Here is an 11987-nt window from a genome sequence, read left to right on the forward strand (position 1 = left end):
GCTTTTCAATGTTTTAGGAATATATACGTAAAAATAATTGCAGTCTACTTAATCACTCCTTGGCTTTTCAATGTTTTCGGAATATATACGTAATAACATGGTAATAATTTAAGACTACTTAATCACCTATTGGTTTTCAATGTTTTAGGATTGTACATGTGAATTAAAAGATGCATTTTGTGGTGGTTGAACATAACTTTAACTTGCTGTAGAGCTCTCCTATGATGCTTCAGACTTGAGGGATAGGGAATTAGATATGCGGATGTAAATTGGAAATGCAAAAAAGATTTGGCCATGCAGATCGGGGAAAAAGTTATCTTTGATGCATCTTGAACAATCAATTAGAGTCTTCTAATTCTTTCCCCATCTATATCTTGGTGAGTCCCATATACTACCCAAATAAAAGCTGGAGCTCCTAATGCTGGGTTCAAGTCCGAGTATTACTACCCAAATACTTGACCAAGGAGAAATAGCTCATCATTGGTCAAATTTTGGCAATTTTTCTAACAAGACAGTCATGTGTTTGATAGGAAAAGACTTGGGGGGAACTTTCTTAGTATTCATGTTTAGCAAAATTGGGCTCTCAGGTACTAATAGTGGGGTTCTTTTTATCTTTTCTGGGGCTTTGTTGAATAATTACACTCTCCAAGAGATTAAATTATTTATTTATTTTTTACAGATAAATATTTCAATCTTGCACATTTAAGTTGAATTGATGAAGGTTTCTTGGTATTGAGATCCATTGGTTATGTGCATTGGAATTTCAATTTTGTCCCTTTAATTGCTTTACCATACTTGCTTTACCATACGAGTCAATGGCATTGGTACCAATATGCGTCGTACAAAGAGCAATTCAGAAACCTGCGAAGTTGTTAATGATGTAACGGTGAATGCCATTCTCTTGAGAGTAAGGATGACAATTTTTGACATGACACGATAACACGATTAAAATTAATAGATTTTCGCATGATCCGAACTTTAGTAAGTCATTATTGGACAAACCCTATGAGTGACACAACCCTTTAACAAATAGGTTATGACATGACATAACACGAAAGTCTAATGAGTTGAGTTAGCATTGAAACTTTATGACACGAACACAATAATGATATGACACGATAAGTACACAACACGACCTATTGTTATCCCTACTTGAAAGTCAACAAAAGAGGAGCTCAAATGGATTGCTTGACACACATCATATTTCTTATATCAGTACGTAATTTACTAACATCCTTAAATTATGAATTGATTCAATCAAATTTTCAGTATTTGAGTTTTGAGTAATCCCTGTGACTGTTTAGAGTATGCAAGAATTAAAAAACCTAATTGACTAGATGCAACCTCAATTCCTTTATTCTTATCTCAATTCTTTGAAGTTTCAAAATAAGCCGCATGTCAAATCTTTGAAGTTTCACTTATTATTCCGCAACATGCACTTCGATTAGTATTAAAATGGACCGAACCCTCTCAAGATTAATCTCCGTGCAACGAACGGGGTTTAAACTAGTTAAACTAAGAAAGAGAATAATGGGTTTCTTTAATATCCTGAACGAATTAACCAGATGTAAAAAAATTTATTTCCACTACAGGAGAAAATATTTGGATCTGCCAAAATTCAACGGGAAAAAAATGGGCACTCAACCACGGACAGGAAAAACTGCAAGACATATAATATATGTAGCCTTCTAATTATAAGCACTTTTATCATTTCTAGTTCAAAGACCCAAACTAATATGTTACATAAACTCAAGAAAGAATATGCAATATTATATTTAGATCGTTTAATTTCTAATGAGATAATCCCACGTTTTGTTTTTCATATAATATGGAATTTGACACAAATTAATCCTACTTATTTAGGACACCATGCTACTCATAGTAGCATGGCGTTCTAAATAAGCAGTACTAACTAAATCAGGTTATAAGAAAACTGATTACCATTTTGGTTAATTGTTTACAACTTTTAATTTGGAATTTAAGATGCCACATGTTGGAGGAATTCATTTGGGAGAATATTGTTTATTGAATTCTTGATTTATACAACAATATAATGCTTATATTTATAGCCTTTACAAAATGAACCTAGACACTTAAAACCAATGAATTTAAACTAACATTATACAAGATAAGATCTTAATTGATGCTAATGAACAGTAATTGATATAAAAATAATAGTTTAAATTAGCATCTCCCCGAACTCAAGATGGTTGCAAGAAAACTAGGGTTGCAAACGAACCGAACCGCTCGCGAGCGTCGAGTCAAGCTAGACTCGAGCTCGATACTCGAGTCAAAATCGAGCTCAAAATATTAAGCTCGTTAGCTCACGAGCTCGAGTATATATATATATTTTTTATTTTATTTTAAGTATATACATATTTTTTATTTTAATAATAAAATTACATATATATCCTTAATATTTTTAAAGAAAAAATATTATTTTATTTATTTTTTTAAAAAATAAAATAATTATTTTTTTATTTTTTTCGAGCTCGAGCTCGGCTCGAATCAAGTCGAGTTCGAGCTCGAGTTTTAAATTGTCAACTCTTCGAGTTCGAACTCAACCTCAATAAAATTAAGTCAAGACTCGGCTCGATTAGGTCAAAATTTGACTCGACTCGACTCGTTTGCAGCCCTAAAGGAAACCAACTCCAGTTTGCACATGATCAGATCATTTGGGAGAAAATTATATAAGGTAAGATCCTGATCGATGCTAATGAACTGTAATTGATATAACAGAATATTTTACATTAACGGCACAAGTGACCATACCTAATTGAAATTCAAACTAATTTCAAATATATCATTTTAATTGTATATAGCTAATCTGGTATCAAGCCTTAAACTTGCCATATGCATCTTTTCTTACCGTAGAAAAAGGCAAAGAGGATTTTTATTGCTTTGGTTGAACTACAAAGAAAGGCTTTCGAACATCTCTTATCCTTAACGTAACACCTCGATTAGCATCGGCGTTAAAAGGGTTAAAGGCACTCAACCCCCAACACTTGTTGTCCTTTGCACTTGCCTACCGTTATTTTTGTCGAGCTCCGTCCCATCTATTAATTCACATCAGTTTTACCATTTTTAAAAGTTTTGATTTTACCTTTATCTTCATTTTTCTCTATTCTTCCTTTCCCTGCCTAGACTTCTCATGTCACACATTTCTACAATGAAATCATTTTTTTTTTTTGGGAAGCTGAGTTTCCAAAATATTTCACTTCTACTGAATACAAATCTAAGGATATTAAGTAAATTCAAAATTTTGTTTTTTAAAATTATGTGATATTCTTTTTTCTAATAGTTTTATAATTGTTTGTGTACGTGAAATGATTTTGTTTTTCATATCATAGGGAACTTGACACAAATTAATCCTACTTATTAGGACATCACCTTAAGTTGCAATCATGACCTTTTCAAATCAACTAACACCACTAACTGAATATTAAGAAGACTTAGTTTGCAAACAAGATTAGTTGTGGTACGAAATTTCTCTGGATTTATAATGGGTAGAAGTGCATGAATATTAACTTCTTAACTTCTAGAAACAATTACTCCTAGTAAGGTTTGACTAGGTGATATGGAAAATTACAATGGCATTGGATAGTACGTTCTATCACAAAACCTTTTTTTGAGTTTGGATCAGATTAGTGCTCTAATTTATTATTGCATATACAACTTAGTATATTTAGTTAGAGGATTCGAATCCACCCAAACTTTTATTTAATAAAAAAAATATTTTGTGAGGGTATCTAAATCTAAAAAAGATAAGATTAATTTCTGGCTGCTCCTCGTAGCTAATTTTCTAGAATTTACCACACTATTCTTCTTGGGAATTATTTTCGCTAAACGGCTAAAAAATATGGAAGGTTAAAAAAAAAGCACCAAATCATCCACAGGTGACAGTTGATTGCAGAATTCTAAGAGGAAATGGAGTGGTACATGTAAAATTAAGTTTTTGTAATAGCACTCTGTTTTCAATAATACCTTATGTATATCCCCAAAAAATAATGTAAAATTAAGCATCAATCAGGGCTCTCTAAGGAGTAAGTTCAAAGTATTAGTTGTATTCAGAACATTCAAAGATAGCATCTCACTAGTACCTGTTGGAAGACCTTACGAGGAATTCAAGAATTACATCACGAACTTTTCAAACTTTTTGCCATTAAAGTAAAACTCTAATCAGGAAATTAACACTGATAGGGGACCGTTCCAATTGTTATATACCTTTCTTGTTCTTTATTTTTTTTCATAGGAGCAGGAAGGGAAAAACCAATATTGAATGCTCAGAATGTTAGCTAGATAAATGCATCTACTTTTTTTTTTTTTTGGTCAATCGTCAACCCTACTTCTACTCCTACGCTATTCTAATCTAACTACGGGGGAGACCCAACTGGATCTATGGGGAACCGATGGAGACAGAACCACCACCGGACCAGACGGATGCGTGATAAATTGATGGTGGCACAAATGTGGCAAATTGGTAGGAGGCAAGGTTTTGAACCCTTGCCTCCCACCCCACCAAAGCTTCAAAGGCTTGGTGGTGGCCATCAGCCTTAGGCTGATGGTTAGATAAATGCATCTACTCAGTTGCTGAGAAAAGATTCATCTTGCTGTGACTTAATATTTAAGTATAAAAAGTCACCAACCTAACCTGTAGACCTAGGTGTCAATCAGGTGTAATTGTCTTCATGTGATAGAGATAAACTTGGCGAATAGTCAAATGAAATATGCCCATATATAGCTTCAAATCTTTGCCCAAATGCCTCGAACTATCAACTAAAGAGTTAGTGTAAGAAATACTAGATCTCGTCCACAATTACCATGGGAGCTCCATTCCTGATAACCATAGCCACAATGGCACTATTTTCATCCCTTGCTATCGCTTCTGATCCTAGCCCTTTGCAGGATTTTTGTGTTGCAATCAATAATCCCAAAACTGCTGGTAATTCCTTATACCTATCAGAGAATGTTGCAAAACATTTCTCTTTTTCTAAGTACAATTTTCGTGTCCTGTCATGTTTTGGCTTGACTTTTAAGTTCTCTCTTTATTACTACTCCCTCCGTCCTATTTATTTAGTCATGTTTGGAGAATCCAACCTTTTAAAAATAGTGATTTGATTGTGATGGTTGTGCTTCTCTTTTCAATTTTACCCCCACAAATTCAAATTTTAAATTTAAATGGTAACATGCATATGATTAGAAAGAAAAATCATATTGGAAAGAGAGACTAAAAGGTGTTTTGACTTTTGTAACATAACAATTGTCTTAGGATATTCCAAAATAGAATGGAAAGTATGACACTTTCAATGAGACGGAGGAAGTATTATTATTATTTTCACAACATCGTGGGTTTGTTTTTTCCGCATTGTCACATTATTAACAGCTAGTTTTTTGAATGCAGTGTTTGTGAACGGAAAGATTTGCAAGGATCCAAAGGTTGTGAATGCCAACGATTTCTTCTTCCACGGATTTAACATACCTGGAAATACAAACAATCCAGTTGGTTCTAATGTCACTCGTGTGCTTGTCGACAATCTACCAGGGCTCAACACTTTTGGAATTTCCCTAGCTCGTATCGACTTCGCTCCTTATGGTGTAAACACACCTCATACTCATCCGCGTGCAACCGAGGTCATATTTGCGGTAGAGGGCACTCTGGCTGCTAGTTTTGTCACTTCAAATCCACCAAATAACATGAAAAATCGCCTTTTTACCAAAGTCTTGAATCCAGGAGATGTTTTTGTGTTCCCACAAGGTCTGGTTCACTTCATACAAAATCTTGGGAAGACGAAGGCTCTTGCATTTTCCGCTTTTAGCAGCCAAAATCCAGGGGTCAATACTATTGCAAATGTAGTCTTTGGAACAGAGCCCCCCATTTCTCTAGGTGTTCTTGCTAAGGCATTCCAAGTTGACAAGAAAGTCATTGACGCTCTTGAGGCACAGTTTTCTTGAGACAACTCGAAAGGATCCATGGACTTGTCCTAAATTCTACTAGCATGACTTTTGTGCTATGTATGCACAGGGCATTGCAAAGATTGATTTGATAACATCATAAAACTGTATTATATGTGTGAGCATAAAGTGATATATTATTAAATAAGTTAATCTCTCCTTTTTAGTTCAAGTTATTTTTGTTGAAATGGAAGAAAAAATGAAGATGACAGCGTTAGAAAATAATGACCTTGGTGAGTTTTACTGATTCGACTTGATTTCGACATTGTTCGGGTAGAGGACTGAATTATTAAAATTCGGCAAACGTAAATTAATCGGCATCAGATAACTCGCTACAAAATCGACTAAAAGAAGTTAGCTAAACAATATAGGTATCTCTTCTGTTTCTCAGTAAACATTTAGTTAGGGTCTAACATGTCAAAATATTTTTGATACTTCTAAGGCAAGTGTATGTAAACAGGAATGTATATTGCTTGTGCTTCTTCAAAGAAGGAACCGCCAAGAGTGTAGAAAAAGAGATGCCCGCCTAGTGTCTGCCCACATCCTTCGTCCTGTGTCAAATTCCCAGCGATAAACATAACATGCAACCGTGCTGCAAGGCTAGGCTAGAATGCCTAATGCTTGTCTCACAACGTTCTAAAACCAACTCATGTACCGTTTGGCGAATTGCCGAATTCTTGGGCAATTATCAAAGTGGCAAAATAAGACAAATAATGGGTAGTCATCATTATTAAGAAATTTAATTGCTACTTTTGTAAGGGTTATTATCACTTTACCCCTTTAACGTTCGATGCAACTATCAATTTTCCCCTTAATGTTATCTTTTAGTCAATTTATCCCCAAGACTAACGGTCAAACTTAAGGGAGTTTGTTAATTAAAGTAAAAAGACAAGTTTAGCCCTTAAAATTATTATCACTTTACCCCCATAAACTGTAGTCTCATTATCAATTTACCCCATAAAGTTATTTTTAGACAATTTATCTTACCATTAAACCAACTTAGGAAGTTAAAAAACTTTAGAAAAAAGTACCCTCTATTTTGTATAATAAAAATAATAAAAAATTTAGAGTGGCTCTTCTCCTCTTTAGTATCAAAAAAAAAGTCAAAGTATTAGTCTCTTTTTTCTTGACAATCTTATTAATATTAAACAAAATAAAAAGATTGGGAAGTGGAGGGAGAGAGGGGGAGAGATAGAGAGACAGAGCTCAATTCTTTTTTTTAAAAAATATAAATAAGAAAGAATTAAATACTTTTATTATTTTAAAATTATTTTACTTTACCGTTTACCACCATGTTTCAATCCTAATTATAACAATCTTAAATTAATACGATAATGTTATACTTTTCTTTATTATTATTATTTTTTTTTTTTGCAAAATCTAATTTTCTGTCTCCTTCTTTCCTATCTCTTTTTCTTTTTCTAGTATTAATAAGTGTGAAAAAAGAAATTTGAGAAAATCCTTTTATTTTTATATTTTTGGATCTCTTAAAGTGAAAAAAAAAAGAAGAATAATCATTTCAAATTTTTTATTTTTAATGATATATATAAAAGGGTAAATATATTTAAAAAATTTTGACCATACTAGTTAGATTAACGATGAAATAAAATGCCTAAAAAATAATGTTAGGAATTAAAGCGATTATATCACTATAATTTAAAGAAATAAAGTAATAATAACAATATAGTAATGCTATAGAATAACAGGGTATTTTTGTCCAAAATTTTTTAACATGTTGAGTTGAATTACTTATGGGGGTGAAGTGACTAAAAGATAACGTTAGGAGATAAACTGATAGTAGTAATATAGTTGAAGGGGGTAAAGTGATAATAACCCTTTTTGTAATGATAATTGAAGAACACAGAGGAAAAGGGGAAAATTTTAAATTGAATTGACATATAAAAAATAATTTATAAGATGGGATTTGTCTCATCAATTGGCGTGGGGAATCTTGCTCAGTTGGTCATAAGATCGCCTTATTAAGGCAGAAGTTGCAAGTTCAAGCCCAGCCATTGCATTCAACTTAAGTGAAAGCAACTTATGAGCCCAAAGGTGAAATGACTTTTAAGTACTTCTCAAGTCTAAGAATGAATATTCAACTTTGTCTTTTTTCTTTCCTTTATGGGTTGATTTTTTTTTGTCGATACGATAGACCTACAATTATTCTATACTACAGGGAGGGGAGAACCTGAAGAGGTCGGGGGAAAACGAAGAGGATTGAACTACCTATTGGTCCAGACGAGTACACGATACACTCGTCTGAAAGCCACTTGAAGTGCCTTGCCACATTTTATGGGTTAATGGATTCACGACAAACCAAATAACACAAAGTCCAACCTACCTCGACAAGGCCAAAGTCCAAGACAAATGACATATCTTTAAGTTTGTCTTCTGTCATTTTTTCCCTTCTGGGGTTGATGGATTTATGACAAAGAAAATAAGCAACAAGTCCAATCTACACCAAAAAGGGCAAAGTTCAATACAAATAACATCATCATTGGGGGTGGGTGACAACAAATCACCAGCTCAAGTAGTTGGATCAAAAAAACTCGTGAGCTTTCAATATATATATTAGTATATAAGTGGGAGGTGTTGAATTCAAAACTTATCACTTACATTCACTCTTTTGGTACTATTTAATTCATCCCTCCTCCACATATATATATATATATATTATTTATTTATATTATATTTTTATTTATTATTGTGAAATGTTGAATATATATTTTTTAAAATTATATGTAAAATATAAATTTATATTAGGTGAGCTCAATTAAGTTTAATTGAATTCGATTAGACTAGACTTGATTGAATTCGAGTTCGAGTAAAGTGAATTAAAGCCAATTTGACTTCTAAAAGCTCAAAAGCTCAACGAATAAAAAGTAATAGTTAGCACGCAAACACCACAATTCTGTGGCACGATTCAAATCCAACCACCAGCTTATCATTTGAAACAATAACAAGTGAAAAAAATTAAACCAACAGCCAAAAAAAAACAAATAAAAAAACTCCAGCTAGCTCCACACGCAGGTGAAAACTGCACCTCCTCCGTGGGCTGACTGGCTGGCTGGCTGGCTGGAGACTTGAATCATGGCCGCTGTCTCTACAGCCACGGAGGCCGTTGAAACTCCTCGACATCGTTGAAGGAAGCGTGGACTACAAAGGCCGTCCGGTCAAGCGATCCAAATCCGGTCGATGGAGATAACTAAATCGGGTTTGTAACAAAACTAATTACCTTTTTAGTTAATTGTTTACAACTTCTAATTTGGAATTTAAGACGCCACCTGTGACTATACCATATTAAAATATAAATCAATTAGTTTTGTACTCATTCGTTGAACGAGAATCTTCGAAAAATAATAAACTATTTAGTCAATTTTATAAAAATGTCGATATGAAATACAAACTTAATGTATATTTTATTATAACCTTTCTTAAGTATATTACTATGTGCGCATCATAATATAAAGTATTCTTATAATATAAATATGAAAATCTAATTCAGTGAATAATAATTCAAAAATGGAAAAAATAACATTCGACAATACCATAACATTTAAAAACTTGAAAAGAAATAAAAAGTGCAGTAATGTCTATTTGCCCATACATAAATTTCGCAAAAAGAACCAAAATAAATTTTCTCATTTCAGTTCATAATCACTCAAGAGGCATAGGCCAAATGCCTATAATATGAATATTTAACAACAGTGGAAGACATAGAAAACATAGTTCAACTGAAGTAACTAACAACAATAATAGCTAAACATACAAAATTTCTGAAGAAATATCTTCGTCAATTGATTATTAAAAATTTAAGAACAACATGGGACGTAATCAACAAAAGCATTTACTTCCATAAAACTGAACAATTCAAGATGAAACTGTTCCAGATTATAGTTACAAATTGTATTTACAATTTTGGACAACAAAACCCATGATCACTCACAATTCAAGATGAAAATTTAGTAGACATTTGTCTTTGCAAAAGGAACGAAAATAAATTTGCCTCTCTCAGCTCATGATCACTCAAGAGGCATAGGCCAAATGCTTATAATATGAATGTTTAACAGCAGTGAAAAATATACAATAGATAGTTCAACCAAAGTAACTAACAAACTTACATATGGTTGGGAAAAAAAGACCGGAGAAAATAACAAATTCAACTCTTGGAATATGCGCTGAGTAAGGATCCACCGCACCAGCTACAAGCCCAGTACCTTGGACAAACGAAACAAAGGCAAATTAACAAATATCTAACATACATCCTATAGCATATGAATGTTGTCCAATTCAGTGGAAACATCTAACATGTTTCTATATGAAAACTTATGATGAAAATACTATTTTAAATCCTATCTCTTCATACAAAACAAATAGAAAATCAAACCAAAACACACAAAATTCAAGATATGTTATTAAATTCTTACTATTGAAGATGAACATGTCTTTTAAAAAAGAAAAATGTGTATCAAAGAAAGATTTACCTGATAATCTAGAGGAGTGGAAACCCAAAATCGATGCTTTAATGTGCCAACCGCTTGCACTGGAAATACCTAACCATATAAAGAGGCTATATGTAGGCATAAGAATTGATAAGCATATAAAGAGATATTGATAAGAATATCAAAAGTAGTTTTATCTTAATTTAAGTTGCTGAAAGTACGTAACTTTGGGTAGAAAATAAGAATTGATAAGGATATAAAGAGATATTGATAAGAATATAAAAAGATGATAATAAAAATTAGTTTTACTAAAGGCGTGCATGCTAAAGAAATTATACGGGTCATACATTGTTGTTATACCTAGAAGTTCACAAACCAAAAGAGATAATAAAAAATAGTTTTATTAAAGGCGTGCATGCTAAAGAAATTGTACGGGTTATACCTTGTTGTTATACCTAGAAGTTCACAAACCAAAAGAGGAGCAAGCGGCCGCAAATATATAATTATGATAGAATGATAATCGGCCGCGAATATAGGATAGAATGCTAAGGACGGTTTTATAAGCCATACATGGATGATAAGGACGGTTTTATATTTGAAATTTAATTTAGATAGATATTGATAATTGATTTCGTGCTTATGAAAAGAGAGAGATAAGCTCCATATAGAGCATAGGTTATTTTTTTAAAAAAAGGTGGAAATCGTGGAATAAATGAACAAAGGCAAAAGAAGAGAGAGATGGAAAAGCGTAGGTTATTTTATAGAGTGTGTTGAAACCACTTGCCCTGTCGTTAAGCCACGTAGGAAAGAGAAAGTATAAAGTGATAAGAATGAAAATACGACTTTATTATATATATATATATGATTTCAAATATCATTTTAAATGTATATAGATAATCAGGGATCAAGTATTTCCTGCATCTATCTATTCTTATCCTAGGAAAAGGCAAGAGATATTTATTCGTCTAGTTGAACTAGTAACAAAGACTTTCGAGCATCCCTTATCCTTTACGTAAGTACATATATCATTTTCAGGAAAGAGGCAAAGAAATTCCTCTGGCCAGTCTGGAAGTGAATGATTTTTCAATTACGTGGTTGGAATTTAACTACTTCCCATATTTTCAAAAACCAGGTCATGAAAAATGATTACCTAGAAGCTGGATAAGTATTGGAGTTTAAGTTGCAATCATGACCTTTTTGAATCAACTAACACCACTAACTAAATATTAAGAAGACTTTGCAAATGAGATTAGTTGTGGAACAAAATTTGTTGGGATTTACAGTGGGCAGAAGTGCATGAATATTAACATCTTAACTCCTAGAATAAGTAGGGTTTGACTAGGTGATATGGAAAAATACAATGGCCTGGGATAGTACTCTTTATCACAAAACCTTTGAGTTTGGATCAAGTTAATGCTCTAATTCATTATTGCATATCCAACTAAGTATATTTAGTCAGAGGATCTAATCTAAAAAGGATAATTAAGATTGAATTTCTGGCTGCTTCTCATAGCTAACTCTCTTGCACGAAGGAGTAATTTCGAAGTATTAGTTGTACGTTGAACATTCAAACAAAGCACATCGAGGGAGGGA

The 11987-nt window shown here is 32.8% G+C and overlaps 1 protein-coding gene across 1 annotated transcript; it reads left to right on the forward strand.

Moving 5' to 3' along the window:
* Positions 1-4797: 4797 nt before the first annotated feature.
* Positions 4798-6070, forward strand: LOC113749941 (germin-like protein subfamily 1 member 14). The gene is made up of 2 exons (XM_027293825.1): positions 4798-4942; positions 5402-6070. Exons 1-2 carry the CDS (start codon positions 4822-4824, stop codon positions 5950-5952), a joined length of 672 nt encoding a protein of 223 aa, XP_027149626.1. The 5' UTR covers positions 4798-4821; the 3' UTR covers positions 5953-6070.
* The last annotated feature ends 5917 nt before the right edge of the window (positions 6071-11987 follow it).

This window comes from Coffea eugenioides, chromosome 10, assembly GCF_003713205.1.
Source record: "Coffea eugenioides isolate CCC68of chromosome 10, Ceug_1.0, whole genome shotgun sequence".
NCBI lineage: Eukaryota > Viridiplantae > Streptophyta > Magnoliopsida > Gentianales > Rubiaceae > Coffea > Coffea eugenioides.